The sequence below is a fragment of the Drosophila willistoni genome (genome assembly GCF_018902025.1).
Source record: "Drosophila willistoni isolate 14030-0811.24 chromosome XL unlocalized genomic scaffold, UCI_dwil_1.1 Seg142, whole genome shotgun sequence".
In the NCBI taxonomy this organism is placed as follows: domain Eukaryota; kingdom Metazoa; phylum Arthropoda; class Insecta; order Diptera; family Drosophilidae; genus Drosophila; species Drosophila willistoni.
This window is the reverse complement of record NW_025814053.1, coordinates 6478251-6495479: the sequence shown is the minus strand read 5'-3', so window position 1 is coordinate 6495479 and position 17229 is coordinate 6478251. Positions and strand designations below refer to the sequence as shown.

The window sequence follows — 17229 nt, the reverse complement described above, 5'->3', positions numbered from 1 at the left end:
AACAATTGATTGTCATTCGATTTTGAACTTTTCTTCACGAAAATAACTCAACGAAATTAATATGCCCTTACAATTTTAAGTTAATTAACCAATAAGTGAATATATAGAGGAAGATTTTAAAGATAAACTTTAATACTGAAATATTATTTTCAAAGTGAATTGAATTCCCCCCGTCGAACGATATGCATTAAAATCGGATAAATGAACTTCAGCTTCAGTATGTAATAATCAGGGACGGATCGAGAACCCCCTGAAACCATCCACCGGTAATGGTATATTTTTTTTAACGATCAAGCAGAAATTTTTAAAGACTTGTCGAATCCAAATCGGATCTAAGGATAAGAAAAATGTCTAGGAATATTTCACCCAAATGAAATTCAAAATTTTAAGAAGCTAATTAATTACAAATCTAGTTTGAGGTCGTATAGATATATAGAATCTATATAACATTTGCCATAGATTTCGGTATCGAACTCAGTAGTAACGGTAATTTTAGTTTAGAGTGTTCATATTTTATTTTACGTCTCATTTTAGGGTTACCAACATCTAGAAATAGTAGTAAGTAACGGTAATTTGGCTTTAGAGTGTTCCTTTTTTATTCAACGACTCATTTTAGGGTTACCAACATCTAGAAATAGATTCATAGATTTCTAAAAAAAGGAGAACTGTTCATTTCGGTATACCGAAACCAAAATACTTACCATAATGGTTAACCGTTATTAAAGTAAAGAGCCTTCCCATTAACTTTTTTTTCAGAAATATCTAACGAAAAACAAATGAACGCATACCAAAGTTTGAAATTTTTAGTTCTGCTTTTTTTTTGTCATTTTTATTTGTGGATTTCCTTTGACTAAATTCCATTTCATTATTCAGTTAGGTGTTTGTTTTTATTTTGTTTTCATTTGATTTTCATATCATTTCGTTTTTTTTTCTTTTTGATAACCAGAGTTTTCTTCATTTTGTTTTTTTTTTTCTTTATAGTAGTTGTTGTAACATTTTCTTTGAAAAATAGAAACACTTTTTTCGTCTTTTTTTGTTTGCTTTAAATATTTGTTTACTCTTTTTTTTCATAGGCTTTTGTTGGCTAAAAAATCGTTAATTTCTTTTTCGCTTTTTATATGCTTTGGGCCCGCCAAAAAAACTGCAATAAAATAATCGATAATAGTTGAAAAAAAAACTAAATAATTTCAGTTCAAATACAATCGAACGCTTTTTTTTTGTTTTGTATTTTTTTTTATAATGATCAATTAAGAACAAATTTTATTTGCTTTGATTTTGGGTTTCTTTCTTCTTCTTTCTCTTATACTCTCTTGTCTCTCTTTTTCGTGTCGTTTTTAAACAATAAGTAAGGTTTTTTTGTTGTTGTTTTTTATCTTCGTATAATTAAAAGGGAGGAGGGTAAGTTTTTTAACACATTTTCATTCTTATTTTTTGTTTTTTTCTCTTTTTCTGTGTTTTTTCATCTTAATTTTTTGTTTTTAGAAACTACAATAAAAACTAAACTCTATAAACTAGGCAAATATACAAATACATAAATAATAGCTCTTGGCCAGCTTAAATGTTAATAACAAAAAAAAATAATAATAATAATAATTAGAAGAAACTAATAAAAAGACATTAAAGAGCCAAAAATAAATGTGGGTGGGGTGGGACACAGGGGAAAAGGGGAATACAAAGGAAAATAAAAATAATTAGGCAAATATATTTATCATACATGTATGTGTATATATATATATATATAACTATAAACATTTACAATTACAAAAAAAAAGTGTATATATCCTGGCTGGTTTGCGCGCAGAATTATCCTAAAGTATATATATATATATATATAGGATTCTCTTTTTTGCTTTAACAATGTGTGCGATTTCCTGATGATATTGGAGGGTCGGGAACGGGTTTTTGGGGGGAGGCTGGGGAGGGACATTTTTTTGCTTGTAGCACAGTTTTTTTTTTTCTTCTTTCTTTCTTTCCTTTCCATTTCTTTTTTAGCAGTAGTAGTAGTAGTAGTAGTATAACAGTTTCTCTCCCTAGTGCGCTCTCTCAAAAAACGCAAAAAAAAAATTTATTTATACATATTTATATATATGTGAAAAATTAAATTACAAGAACCGAACAAAAAAAAATTTGTCTTAAATTTTGGTTTTTCTTTGTTTTTTTTTTTTGTTTTGTTTAATTTTCCTACATAATTTTGATATAGTGAGAGAGAGAGAGAGATTTGTATGTGTTTGTGTATATGTGTGTGTGTGTATGATATAACAAAATAGATAATTAAGAAATACTAAGAAGCGGGCGTAACATTTTGGAAACAATGCTTTCCATTCCATTCATTCCATTTTTCATACATTATTATGTTATCTCTCCATCATCATCATCATCATCATTAACATTCATTCATTCATCACTTCTTTCTTTCTATTTGCTATTGACTACATCCTCTCGACAGGCAACAGCGGCCACCAAGGCCGCCCCACGTCCGGAACCATCCTCTGATAACATCAGATCGAACGTAATGCCGGGCTTAATCAATTGCGTTATCTTCTCAACCATCAGATTATGGAATTTTGGATGAAAACGATATACACTACCATCTACACCGACTGTTGTATGGGGCTCATCCATTTTGTTGATCAATGTGGCGATGCCAGCTGATACCAAATGTGCGGCACGTTTCGATACGCATTCGCATATATAACGGACATTGGCACAATCACCATCGGTGGCATTATTGAGTCCCAGCTCCTCTAATACCAAACGGCAATTGGTAAAATTACCGGGCTCATCGGCCTCAATTTCGCTAACGTATTTGGTGAAGAACAGTCCGCGGGTGTTTAGGACTTCCGAATCCTGGCCATTGAACAGAATGCCGGCTTTTGTCATTTTAACAAGAACTAGACGTACCAATTCACCCATATACATGCCGGATATCATCTTCTCGAATGTCTGCTTGCCCGGATTGATGCTATGCATATCGATATCACGATCAAATTCGGTCCGTACAAAATCCAATGCTCCATTATCACCGAAAGCACCCCATTCCGTATTGATGAGAACATGGGGCTTATGATTATCTTGGACATCAAACAGTTCGGCATCCTCGACACGTTCAACGTAGCAGGCATTCGAACCGGTACCAACAATTAGACCAATTTTACAATTGTGATTCTTCCAGGCGCAACTCATTAGGGTTCCAGTGGTATCATTCAATATGGCGCACACATCGATTTGGACATCACCGCGTCGGGCAATGGCATCCTTTAGCAATTGGACAACATCCTCATTGACAACGCCGGCACAATTGAAGCCCTTGGTCCATGTTTCCAGTAGACCCTTGGTCAGGCCCAGCTGACGCAATGGAAACGAAAAGGTGAAACCCAATGGCAAACGTTCGGCATACACATTATGCTCGGCCATGAAATTCGATAGACATTCGGCAATATGATCGAATAGCTGTATACCCGATCCAATCATTATATGTTGCGGTATGGCATAGATGCGTGATTCCATTTGAAAATCATTGTTCTCTTGCAAATGGATAAGGAGCACCCGGAAATTGGTGCCACCCAAATCCAAGGCCAAAAATTTACCCCTCTCATTGCCATTGGGTAAATCCTGTACATACGTGACAAAGCATTTCACATTCGCCTTGGGATGCGTATCCTTGGCCAGGCCGCGTCTCACTTCATGCAATATGCGATAACAGAGCTCTTGGATCTGCTCATCCGTTAATAACAGCTGCTGACATAACTCGTAGACCATTTTCTTTTTCTCCGCTGCACTGGCTGATGATGTTTGGATGACTGTAGTTGATGCAGGAGATGCATTTGTCGTCGTCGGCGCTGTTGTCGTTGTAGCTTTACGTCGCACATTGTCCGTTTCGTCTTTACTGTTGTTGCTGCTGCTGTTGTTGTTGGTGCTAGTGCTAGTGTTGGTGTTGTTGTGGCCATTCAGATGTGGTTTTGTGGCTAGTCCATTGCTATTTATAGAGACACTGCTCATGGCGCCGTTCAGCTCCTGGTCCATGTCTATGTGTCTAGTCTTGAGTGGTTCTTCAATAGTTTCAAATGTGTTGAGTTTTTAGCGGTTCTTTTCTTTTCTTTTCGTTTCTTTCTTTCTTTCTTTTTCTTTTGATATTGTTTTTGGCAGTTAGTCCACAGCAAAAAAAAACAAAAACGTATAAGGAATAGATAACGTAGACGGCGGTTGCAGTATGAATGTGCTTGTAGTAGTATTTATTTTGTATGTGGATTTTTTTTTAGTCTCACTCGCGATTTCGGTATTTTTATTTTATTTTATATTATTGCACGCGTTTCGCTTTCCGTTTTGTATTTCTCTGTTTCTGTTTTCGGTTTCTGTTTTATTTTTGTCCGCTACGCGTCCGTCTCTGTGAAAAGTTTGTAACGGAATTATTTCCACTCACTGCGAAACGCTCGCTCGTTGACGTCGTCGCTTTGGAGAACGCTGGCGTTGGCGTTGTTTCATGTTAACGCTGGCGTCGCTCTGCTCTGCGCTGCTCTGGCCGTGTACTTTGAAGGAACCTTGAAGGTCAAAATTGACAATTAAATTTGGGGGGCTGGCTGGCTGGCTTTTGGTTCTGTATATTGCCGTTATGGCGCAAAGAGAGTCAAACCGGAGGGAGAAAAAGAGAGTGCAAAAAACCCAAAACCAAGAGAGACTGATAGAGAGAGAACCTATGCCATGAATGAGTTAAGTCCATGAACTTGTTTATGCGTAGTGGCTTATCGTAATTTTTTGTCTGTGTGTGCTGTGCTGAGAAATGTCACGAAAACTTTAACACAACGATAAACAATCAGTTAGACTTTGGCCTATGTACCATTGAATTTTATTTAATATGCACTATCATCCCAAAAAAACTAATCAAATGACATCTCTAACTTTACTAACAATTTTTTAGTTTTCTTTATCTTAAATTGTTCCCGCATAAACTCAACTGGAGTAGGCATAGCAGGCGTCATACACATACAGCTCTCTTGAGAGCGCAGGTGTGTGTGTGCGCGCCTTTGAATTTTGTTGTCGTCAGCAAAATTCATATTGTGCTTATACCCTTTATTAGAAGGTTCCCATGGAAATGTCAATGCTTGGCACACCAAAACTTAAAAAGATGCTAGAATTGTTTGTGCAATGCTAGTTAAAATAGTTAATAAATGTTTAAACAACAACAAATCATAGTGTCAACACTTTATTTTATATTGTTTTCCAATTGGATGAAGAGCATCTGTATGTCGGTTATAATAATGTTATTACACACATAATTTGCCTTTGGACTGTTTGGTTAGCCCAGCAGCTTCCTCTCTTTCTATTTCTCAATGCGTGTGTGTGCGTGTGTTGCTTCCATAGTTGGTAAAACGTATAACAGTTGTGAATACAGCTGTGTATGTATGTATGTATGCGCTGGCTTAGTTTACATAGAAACCACCCCCCGCCCCAACACAACACACCATTCCATTACTAAAAAGTCAGCTTCAATCTCTTTACCTCACCCGCTCTTTTGTTCCCTCTCTCTCTCTCTCTCTCTCTCTGACTTTTGTCTCTCTCTAAAGTCCTCGCCTTGGCGTTCGTGGGGCTCGTCTTGCCAACCGTTTTCAGGCCTCAATTTTTTGGCCTGCTACGTGCGACGTCGACGTGACGCTCTTTGCCTCTTCTTATATTTGTCTCTCACCCCGCCCGACACCAGGCCCCCCAATCCCCTCTATCACACGCGCTCAATTTGGTTCGTTCGTTCACCATTGCCCAGTTCAATGGAATTTTGTTTTTGTATAGGTGTTTATTGGATTTTTTTTTGTTCATTTCATTTCAGTTTTGAATTATTTCACAAAAGTTGTGGCAAAATTGGAATGCAGTTGTTTTTCTTCTGTTTAATGCATGTACATGTAGGGGCGAGCCTCTTGGAAAATGGATTTTGAAAATACTATACACAATACATATTCAAGAAACTATAAATTTTTAAATTATAATTTTCTCTCTCTCTCTCTCTCTTAAACATTAGCTATTTCTATTCACAGCGGAAATTGCTGAACAGTTTGTGTGTTTAAGTACATATGTATTGGTTTGTGGGCGTGGGCGGGCTCGTCTAGTCGTACAATATTAGTAAGAAGGGGGTGGAAAAGTCTTATCAATGTGATTAGGCCAGCAAGCGAGAGGGAGAGGGGATTCGATTTTTTTTTTTCGTAATTCGATTTCTGTAGTAGGTAGTTGCAATCGTATGATGAGTCAGCTTATACTGAATTTCAAGTGCATTACGGCAAATTTCAAATGAATGATGAAAAGAAAATGTATTTACAAATTACTAGCAATGGAGGGAAGAGCAAAACTGGTTCAGAACCACGCCTTTCATTTGCACACTCACACACACACATACACAGAGAGAAAACTGTGCTACCTTGAAGGCTTATCCTGTGTCACCTTCAACTGTTATACCAAAAACGGCACTTTTTCTCTTTTTTTTTCTTTTAGCTTGGCGCGTGTTTTTTTCTGCCTCCTCTACTTCTTCTTCTTCGTTTTGGGAAGCCAGTTTTGGGGGCTCGCCCCTGGTTTATATGTACATACATATGTATGTATGTATGTTGTTGTGAATGTATAGGTTAAGAGTGTCTACATACAAAATAATTGATTTTGTTTTGAGCTTTTATTGCACGTGTATGTTTGCGTGTGTGTGTACTTTTGTGTGTGGGTGTTCTTTGAGTGGGTGTTGCCACCTGGTGACGCTGTGACGTCAATAATGATGACGTCGAATGGTACCAAAACTTGTGAAACTCAGTCCAAGTCCAAGGGGTCAATAAAATATATAAGCAGCAGGAGCAGCAGCAGCAACAACGCAACAGCAATACCAGCACCACCGACGCCACCGACTAAATGGAAAATTTGTGGAAATTTCTCTTGTTTCCTATACGTTTTTAAATACATTTTTTTACCCCGATTTTTGGTTATTAGCGTGGGCAGGGGAAAAAAGCAAAGACCTTCAGCAGCTAAAGCCATTAATTATAATCATCATTTTGGCAACTGTGAATAACTTCACGTGATTCGTTGGCAAAGCAGAATTTCACACACACACATTTTTTGTTTAACAAAAAACGCAAAATAGAGAAAATATCATCAGAGAAATAAAATAAAAATAAAAACAAAGAAACGTGGTTCAGCCTTGACTGGTTGGTTAATTCGTTAGATTGGCTAGGAAGTGCTAATTTCCAAGGTCAAAAAGTTGGGGCGGCGTAAAGAGTATAACAGTTAAAAGATTGTATTGAGAGGCGAAACAAGTTTTATCTTTAAGTTTCTTCGGATACCCTATATATGTATATACATATATAAAGTATATAAGAATAGGCATTAACACTAATATTTTAATAAATAATTTAATAATATTTTAATAAAGGACCCTATGTAGATATATTAAAAGGGTACGACTATGTCGGTTATCAATTTTTGGTTTTGTTTTGCTGTATGTTTTTGGTTTTTTCCTATTTCTTCTGTTAAATTGTGAACTGGTTTGGTTTGACATTTCCCTTGCTCAATTTACTGATAAAAGCAACGTCTAGATACAGACATACATACATATACATATGTATATGTATGTATGTTGTTAAAATCTCGTCTGGTTTTTTTTTGCCTTGGAATTATTTCACGTTTCACAAACATGTGTTTGTGTTTGTATGCATGTCGGATTTAGGGCCCTGAACTCATACTCATCATAATTATTAAGTGAGATTAAAACCGATCACCCGACTTTACAAAGAAATCCCAAATTATGCTGATTAACTTGATCAATAGACGGCGAAGCTAATGAAGCATGCTTAGCACGTGTTTAATGTCCCATAATCAACAAGTCCGATTACTAAGCAGAATGATGTACATCAGTCGGGGCAATCGCTATACTTTACATATGTACATGCACATATCCATATACATATGTATGTATATAAGGGCAACAAACTATTTGTGACGCATGCATCTGCGTCTGACGTAGACAACTTTGAACTTGGCGCCTTGGAATGTAAAATTGATCGCACTGTTATCGATAACATAATGCATTTGACATTTGTATGTAGATAGCTGTTTTTGTATCATGAACCCAGTAACTGCGAGGGCGTATTATTTTTAAATATGTAGCAAAATACTAACTAAAGAATTACGCTGAGTAAGACAATTTCGAAAATAATGATAATTATTTTCAATAATACATGAGTTGTAAATGTTTTTGCATCGCACGAGACTATTTATTCGAATCCTAAAGGGTATCCGGTTGTCTTTATCTCTATTTCGTGTGCGTTATATTTACTATTTTGCTACTTTCTGGCAACACTGTGATACTTTTGTTGTTTGTTTGTTGTTTCTGCAAAAAGTTATTATGTTGGATCTCTGTTTGATTAAACCAAAACAGAATATTTTTTTTAGATGCAGCCAATAAGCAATGGTCGAAAGGCTGCTAACAGAGCTTCGCCGTGTTACCAATTATTGGTTTCAGGCCAAAAGTCAAGAGTGCTTCGAGCTGCTAGTACAAATTTGCACACAGATTCTCGAACATGGCCTGGTGAGTCTAATAAATTGGAATTCAATCCATTCCATATATAGAACACTATAATAGATATATGTATATGTATTTATGTAGGCGGAAAAAAACGAGGAAACGGATACGGACCATCTGATCAATGACTTTGAGTTTCTGTTGGCCTCACAGCTAAAAGTTTCCACTGGCCCCACCCTCGTCCATGGGAAATGTCAAAGTAGGCGAGACTTCTTCCACAGTTGGATCACACGTTGCCTTCAGGCACGCTGCCTGGTTGAATGTTTGCAGAATCTAGTGGCTGACAATGAACTAATGGAATGCTATTATCAAAGGGCAAATGCCTTCCTCCATCAGACAGGACCTAGCACGACTCTTTTTGTCTGTTTACTGGCCATTCAATTGAACCAGAAAAATCTTCTCAGCCAATTGGAGAGGAACAAACAATTGCGCCATCGACGCACAAGCTCACAACCGAATTTTAGCATATCGCCAAGATTGAAAGTGGTCTTTGAAGAAGAGCACCAACAGCCACAAGCAGTGCCAGAGCAGGCTCCAGTTCGTAATCAAAGATTTCTAAGACGTCTGAAAAGTTTGCCCAATCTGCTGCATGATGAAGAGGATCACAGGGCCAAATGTCGACGTTCTCAGACATTTAGTATAGCGCGAACAAAAGATACCATTGATAGCATCAAACCCTCAACATCAGCGGGTAGCTATCAGAGTAGCTCCACCACAAGATCCACTAGTTCCAGAGCCAGCTCCAGCAGCAGCTCGCCAACACGAATTGAGATAATCGATTGTGATGATATTAAAATATGGACAGATCAATCTACCACTCCACCCGCAGATATACCAGTTGAGGGCGAAAAAGATGCTATTTCATTGAAGCATTCATCGCCATTGAATAATTTTCTATCAAATCTCTTTGGGACACATAATAAATATACCACCTGGTTTCAACGTGGCCTTGGTGAGGATAATATTCAGCATCAAGGTTTGTATATAAAGAGTTGAACAAAGTTTGTGGTTTAATTACTCATTAGACAAAATGAATCGCCTCATTTGCATATATGTACTTGGATTAGAGATTTTGTGTGACTAATTCCTCTATTTATATGTGGTTTTTCCCCCTCAGGTGCAGGCGACAGTGTATTGGATACGTTTTTACCTGTAAATGGCAGAAAATTACATATGAAGCAAACACTTTTCGAGGGAGTTAGTATGCTTCATGAAGCCGCCGCCGCCGCCGCTGCTGCATCTCCTATCAGGCTCACAACAACAACTGCTACAAGTGAACCCTTGGATATATTGGGTCAGCCAAATCTTGTCCATTGTAGTGAAAGCAATTCCAGTTCTTATTGTAGTATGGCCAGTGGTAGTAATAATTCCAAAATGGATGAACAATCCTTGGCCACATTTCTACAATTCTCACAATATGCGCACAATAATACCGAATTGGAGAAAGAGAATAATCATTTTCGCATATCAGAAGCCTGCATTCAAGCCATTGAGCAAATGAAATGGACAAAAACATCAATTCCATTCGGTCATGGTATGGAGCCAAGGGCAACATCATCATTAGCATCATCATCATATTCCAATATCCGACAAAGCAGTGCCGAAGCTGTGGGCCTGCAGCTAATATCTCGTTTCAATGATCAGCATTTACCCAAAGTGGGTCATCTTAAATGGCTGGTATTGGATCAGGATACACCACAGCAATTGCTTCCGATGCCCGAGATCTCTAGTTGTAGTGGTGGTGCTAGCCTTCAACGAGGCACCAAAACCTGGGCACCGCCCCGTCAACAAATTATCTTCACCGAACATCCGCCCCTGAGTCGTAGCGAATTGCTGCAACTTCAGCACTATCGCTGTGCCGGATGTGGGATGAATGTGGAGCGACAATATCAACATCATTTCCGCTACTGCACCTATCTGGGCAAATATTTATGCACGGGCTGTCATCGCCAACAGATATCGGCAATTCCATCGAAAATTCTACAATCCTGGGACTTTCGTTGTTATCCAGTTTCAACATTTGCCTATCGTTTAATTGAGCAAATGTATACATTTCCCTTATTTAATGTTAGAGATCTAAATCCTCAATTATATGGGCATAGCCAATTGAGTTTAGCATTTCGTCGACGCGTTGAACTGAGACAAGTTAATGAATTTATAAAACAATGCCGTTTTGCAACCAGGTAAGAGTGTGACATAGAGCGAGATAGAAATAGAAAATTGTAACTTTGTTGGTTTTGTTTTATTTTGTTATCCACAGAGAGCAAACCTTTTTCAATGTGATACCAGAACATCTTACCCAAAATTGTGTCGATTTGTGGTCAATGTGCGATTTGGTTGATGTTCAAAATGGCAGTATGGCAAGATCTATTGAAGAACTGATCGAACTAAGCGAAAAGCATGTCTACAATTGTGTGGTAAGTAAGAGAAAAGAAAGAAAGAAAGAAGAATGAATTCGATATTTTTTTTACCTGAATTCAATCCTTATTCCTACTTTCAGCTCTGCACTGGTCGTGCTTTTGTCTGCGAGCATTGTAGAAGCAACAATCTCATTTATCCTTGGCATCGTAAAATTCGTCGATGCGGTGAATGTGGAATTTATTGGCATCAAAGTTGCTGGAAACTTCACAAACGACTACATCCGGATGTCCCTTGTACGCGTTGTTCTCGATGGGAATCCAAACACATGACATATATAGAATCTGTTTAGATTTTATTATGCAAAACCATGTAAATTACCAAAAACAAGAAAAAAAAGGAATCAAAAACTGTTATGAAATATTATCTTATGTACCTCTCAGGCTCATAATCAATGTGCATTGAGCAAAACTAACAAAAACGAGCAAAATAATGTTGATTTTATATTATTATTAATCAAATAAGACAAATATTTATTATCCATCTACATATACATCTACATATTTTACTATTGATAAATAAAACAATTTATTTTTTATATAAAAAAGAATGCAAAAGGCTTCAAAATTTCAATTTAAAAATTGGAAGACGCTTATTACTGAAACGGAGAAAAATAAATATCTTTATTCCTTTATATTCAATCAGAACAATGGAAATTCGAAAAAAATGGCAAAACTGTATAAAGTCACTTTGCATTTTAATGCTTGCCCTTACATTTCGCAATTTTTGTAATATCCGCTGAAGCGAACAAACCAGTTTCGCTATAATTTTTAAACTGTGCGTTTTTTGTTTTGTTGTTTGCAATGTTTGATGAAATTGCAATTGTGTAATGTTGCATCAGATTGCGTCAGCTGTTGCTGGTTGTTTGGCTATTGTTCATTTACTGTGGGTGGATGTTTATTTTGATATGTGTATTTAAGTGTTTTCTGCCATTTCACTATATATATACATATATCTACGGTGTGTTTAACACGGTCACAGAAACAATTTTGATGTGGCGGGCGCGCCAAGAAAAGCCCAGTAAACAAATTTTAATTGTTTTCATTTGATTGAGCGAGTTTGTTTTTTGTTTTTCTTCTTATCAAATTGTGTCCTTGCTAACTTGGTCTAAACACGTATTTAAGGTTCGTGTCTGCACTTACTGCATATCTCTAAAAATCCCTTTATTTTACTCGCACCCTTAGGACTATTACTCGCACCTTTAGAACTATTACTCGCACCCCTAGGACTATTACTCGCACCCTTAGCACTATTACTCGCACCTTTAGAACTATTACTCTCACCCTTAGGACTTTTACTCGCACCCTTAGCATTTTTTTTTAGTATTTTTTAGAGATCTTGATCTTGATCCTTTATAATAATGTATAGCAATTGGACTATTAGGATAATTCTTTGTATGTTATATTTTGTGTTTCTTTTTAGCAACTTTCTTGAACATTAAGATGAATGGAAAATGAATATATATAAATGAATATAATAAGCACAAAGTAATAAATTAAGCTTAAACCTACAAACGCTAGGTGGCGCCAACGTTTCGTTTGCAGTGCTCTCTGTCTGCAGGCTGATCCAAAGCTCTCTGTTAACTCATTAGAAGTTCACCGTTAACATCAGTATTAAAAATAATCTTTGTTGCTTTTAGCCGGCAATTCTAAAGGATAATTTTAATTTGACCAAATTGAAGAGTTTAGTTTAGTATATACGCTAGTCGATTTGAAGTACTGCGAACAGATACATACCTATCTAAGTATTGTGCCTTCTTCTGTCTACATAAAGTTGACCAGAAATTAAAATTAATTCTGATTAATTAATCTGTCGGGGAATGAGAAAATATTGGGCAATTACCATACCCTGGATTAAATTCTTCAATATTTCTGGCCCATTTTACTTTCATAATTTAGGAGGCAGTACTTAGGAAGGTATTAGTTAAAACTACAACTAAATATTTTATTGCAGTTAAAATATGCTACATAATATTTTAATGTTCCATTTTTCATACTAATTTTTTATAATAATTATTGGTTTGCCATCGATGCAAGTTTATTTGCCATAACCCAAATTATAATGTGGCAACTATCATCCACAATCGATTGTTGATAAAAAAAACTATCGCGGACTATCGATAGTTTGCCACGCGTATGGTGAATGTAAATAACTACAGCCACACTGGTTTTTTCGTATTTTGTGTTGCTTCATCCAGCATGTGCCCTTTGCATTTTAGTCACTCATTTACTTGACTCAGCAGCGTTAACATCTATTTTTCTGCTTCAAATTTCCCTCATCGAATTGAAATTTCAATTTAAAGCGCTTTATATTTTAAAGCGCTTTATATTTCAAATGCTTTATATTTTAAAGCGCTTTATATTTTAAAACGCTTTATATTCCAAATGCACAATTCGAAATCATTTAAACGGAATTTGTTTCTACGAATGGAAGTTCCCCGATTTAAAACGGGAAACCGGGAAAAATATTTAAAACGGGAGACCGGGAAAAATATTTAAGACGGGAAACCGGGAAAAATATTTAAATAGAGAAGTATTTCGTAAGCTTGCCGGTAAAGATATTTTAAAGATGGGCAACGGAAATAACATGCCGAAAATTTTATTTGTTATATCTTGAGAGTTTTAATAGAAGAAATCGAACTGCCATCAATGAGATGCAAAAGAGGATGATGATCCACATGGATTATATTGGGCGTTGTGCCGTGCACGTTAAGATTATTGGGCAGTAATCTTTGCACTTTTGTTTGGTATTGGTATTGATTTTGGATATTTGGACAGGTCACAGATAATAGTAACTGCGTATTCATTACCATTTATTGTTTTCGCATTATTTTTATTGTGCAAGCGCAAAAATCGCCTCTTGCCACAAAAGTGTCTGTATTAGCTTCCTGAAGCGGACCTGGTGGCCGCCTCGGCGCTTTGGCCTTAGAACTAGGGGCATGGCCGTTAGCGCTTCCTCCTCTCGCCACCTCCTTGCAAGATTGCTCGTTATTTTTGGTTATTTTTTTCATTATTTGGCCTCTTTTTATGGCAAGGATTTATTTATTTGTTATGCCTATTTAATTTTTGCCGATAGAAAAAAGCCGCTTTCTAGTCGTATGGCTAGTGTCCTTAACGGTACTTAGTTTTCCGATTTATAATGCGAAACCAATTAATCGGGGGTTTATGGAATCTGATGATAGTTTCTCGATTTATGCTGGGAAACCGTTTAAACGCTTGAACTTAACACTTGAGCAAATGCAAGTTTTCAGTTGTCAATTGATTTTCAACATAAAAGTGACCAGGTTAAATATGCGAATCAGGCATGCATTTTTTTTGGTCTGTCGTTTTTCGAACAACTACAGCCACACTTTTTTTACTTATTCATCGTTTTGGCTTTAACCCACGGGTGTATAAGGAGATCTTTTGCCTTTGTCTCATTCGTGTGCTTGGCTCAGCAGCGTTAACATCTATTTTTCTCCTTCAAATTTTCCTCATCGAATTAAAATTTTATTTTAAAACGCTTTATATTTTAAAGCGCTTTATATTTCAAATGCACATTTCGAAATCATTCAAACGGAATTTGTTTCTACGAATGGAACTTCCCCGTTTTAAAACGGGAATATTTTAAACGGGAGACCGGGAAAAATATTTTAGACGGGAAACCGGGAAAAATATTTAAATAGAGAAGTATTTCGTAAGCTTGCCGGTAAAGATATTTTAAAGATGGGCAACGGAAATAACATGCCGAAAATTTTATTTGTTATATCTTGAGAGTTTTAATAGAAGAAATCGAACTGCCATCAATGAAATGCAAAAGAGGATGATGATCCACATGGATTATATTGGGCGTTGTGCCGTGCACGTTAAGGTTATTGGGCAGTAATCTTTGCACTTTTGTTTGGTATTGGTATTGATTTTGGATATTTGGACAGGTCACAGATAATAGTAACTGCGTATTCATTACCATTTATTGTTTTCGCATTATTTTTATTGTGCAAGCGCAAAAATCGCCTCTTGCCACAAAAGTGTCTGTATTAGCTTCCTGAAGCGGACCTGGTGGCCGCCTCGGCGCTTTGGCCTTAGAACTAGGGGCATGGCCGTTAGCGCTTCCTCCTCTCGCCACCTCCTTGCAAGATTGCTCGTTATTTTTGGTTATTTTTTTCATTATTTGGCCTCTTTTTATGGCAAGGATTTATTTATTTGTTATGCCTATTTAATTTTTACCGATAGAAAAAAGCCGCTTTCTAGTCTTATGGCTAGTGTCCTTAACGGTACTTAGTTTTCCGATTTATAATGCGAAACCAATTAATCGGGGGTTTATGGAATCTGATGATAGTTTCTCGATTTATGCTGGGAAACCGTTTAAACGCTTGAACTTAACACTTGAGCAAATGCAAGTTTTCAGTTGTCAATTGATTTTCAACATAAAAGTGACCAGGTTAAATATGCGAATCAGGCATGCATTTTTTTTGGTCTGTCGTTTTTCGAACAACTACAGCCACACTTTTTTTACTTATTCATCGTTTTGGCTTTAACCCACGGGTGTATAAGGAGATCTTTTGCCTTTGTCTCATTCGTGTGCTTGGCTCAGCAGCGTTAACATCTATTTTTCTCCTTCAAATTTTCCTCATCGAATTAAAATTTTATTTTAAAGCGCTTTATATTTCAAATGCACATTTCGAAATCATTTAAACGGAATTTGTTTCTACGAATGGATGTATCACATACATATGTATATGCCTACAGCATACATACATAGGCTTCAGAGCCTAATTCCGGGAATTCTGGCTCACGCCAGCTTCTACCCGTTCCCACTTGCCCAAATAAAATTTGTACACTCATATGTATTTATTTTTATATATGTACTAGCTGACCCGGCAAACGTTGTTTTGCCTTTTTCAAATATCTAATATCTAAGTTACTATAAGTGTATGGGGATGAAGTTATAGTCGAAAACGTTATAAACAACTGAAGTACGATTTATTTATTGTTAAAAATGACAGTTAATAAAAATACAGATTATTCGCTAAGCGCAATAGAGTGCACAATATTTTTTGTTAGGCCATCTTTAGCCAATATAAACAAACTTGATGGTTTCCCGACGCGAGAACATGCCACATATAGTTGTCCGTGGGAAAAGCATGGTGTTTCCAAATCTAAACCACATACAGACAACGTTTGGCCTTGCGACTTATTGATTGTCATCGCGAATGCCAATCTAATTGGGAATTGAATGCGTTTGAATTCAATTGGCACATCTGTAGGAATCATGGGGATTCGTGGCAACAATATATTTTCACCTTGAAACTTGCCATTTAAAATGGTGGCCTCAATCACGTTCTTCATTAATTTTTTAATAACCAATCGTGTGCCATTGCACAGCCGTGGTGGGTTCAAGTTACGGAGCAAAATCACCGGAGATCCTACTTTCAATTGTAAGTGGTGCGGTGGCATGCCTGGCAAATCCAAGGAATTTAAAAATTCTACTGGGTAATTTACAGTATTGCAAACTGTATCAACAGATTTGTATGACACAGAGTCTGTTGGCAACAATTGTTGTATCTTGAAATTTAATCCATGAACGTCCACATTTTTCGCTGCTAAAATGGCTCTTTCTGCCAGCCACTCAAGATTTATATATTGTGTGTGTACATCGCGAAATATACAGTCGATGAGAACATCTTGCGAGTGGACGATTGTGCAAAAACCGGTTGGTAATTTTATTGATCCAGTATTTTCATGTACGGCAACTTTCCCATTGCCAATATCTAATAGCTGTTTCGAAAAAGTTTCGGCGGATGGATCCTGAAGCGTTTGAACGCGCACGTTCACCGTCAGTTGTATTCGTTCAACATTACGCCACAGTCGGGACGATTTGAGGCAAGCATTAATTTCATCAGCGTATGTTGATCGTGGAATAACGGGAAGTGTTTGTCTGAAATCACCTGAAGCATAATTACATGTGATTTCCAATAGTTTTGCGCCATACTTGTCGAAGTTCGCCTTGGTCACGTGCGGAATGGAGCACATGTCCTGCTCGGTGAGGGGCAATTGCTCGGACATGGCCTTGAGAGCCTGCATATTCATGATACTGGCCATGGTGACGTTTCGTTGGGCAGCAATGGTACGGCAAAGATCCAGAAGATCTGTGTAACAGCGCTCATGGACTTCACTCAACTGCGATTTGCCATCATTCTTGCCAGATAATGCGCCATCCGAAACGGTGGCCAGAGCCTTTGGACCGCTCTGCTTCTTCATTAGCGCAAATCGATATTTAGGAGTTCCCTCCAT

General features: G+C 37.0%; 3 protein-coding genes and 1 long non-coding RNA gene across 4 annotated transcripts; 1 reads left to right on the top strand and 3 right to left on the bottom strand.

Annotated features, from left to right (window-relative positions):
* Nucleotides 1–2295: 2295 nt before the first annotated feature.
* Nucleotides 2296–4415, bottom strand: LOC6644599 (hexokinase type 2). Its single transcript, XM_002067464.4, has one exon. The coding sequence runs from the start codon at nucleotides 4021–4023 to the stop codon at nucleotides 2416–2418; it is 1608 nt and encodes a 535-aa protein (XP_002067500.1). The 5' UTR covers nucleotides 4024–4415; the 3' UTR covers nucleotides 2296–2415.
* A 3915-nt stretch (nucleotides 4416–8330) lies between these two features.
* LOC6644600 (run domain Beclin-1-interacting and cysteine-rich domain-containing protein) lies at nucleotides 8331–11507 on the top strand. The gene is made up of 5 exons (XM_002067465.4): nucleotides 8331–8545; nucleotides 8624–9515; nucleotides 9657–10722; nucleotides 10800–10956; nucleotides 11040–11507. Exons 1-5 carry the CDS (start codon nucleotides 8426–8428, stop codon nucleotides 11247–11249), a joined length of 2445 nt encoding a protein of 814 aa, XP_002067501.2. The 5' UTR covers nucleotides 8331–8425; the 3' UTR covers nucleotides 11250–11507.
* LOC124460516 lies at nucleotides 10890–12004 on the bottom strand. Its single transcript, XR_006954429.1, has 3 exons — nucleotides 11672–12004; nucleotides 11011–11241; nucleotides 10890–10943 (listed from the first exon to the last, which is right to left on the bottom strand). It is a non-coding gene; the product is annotated as an uncharacterized LOC124460516 (long non-coding RNA).
* Nucleotides 12005–16129: 4125 nt separating this feature from the next.
* LOC124460558 (Bloom syndrome protein homolog) lies at nucleotides 16130–17229 on the bottom strand. Its single transcript, XM_047011596.1, has 2 exons — nucleotides 16684–17229; nucleotides 16130–16156 (listed from the first exon to the last, which is right to left on the bottom strand). Exons 1-2 carry the CDS (start codon nucleotides 17227–17229, stop codon nucleotides 16130–16132), a joined length of 573 nt encoding a protein of 190 aa, XP_046867552.1.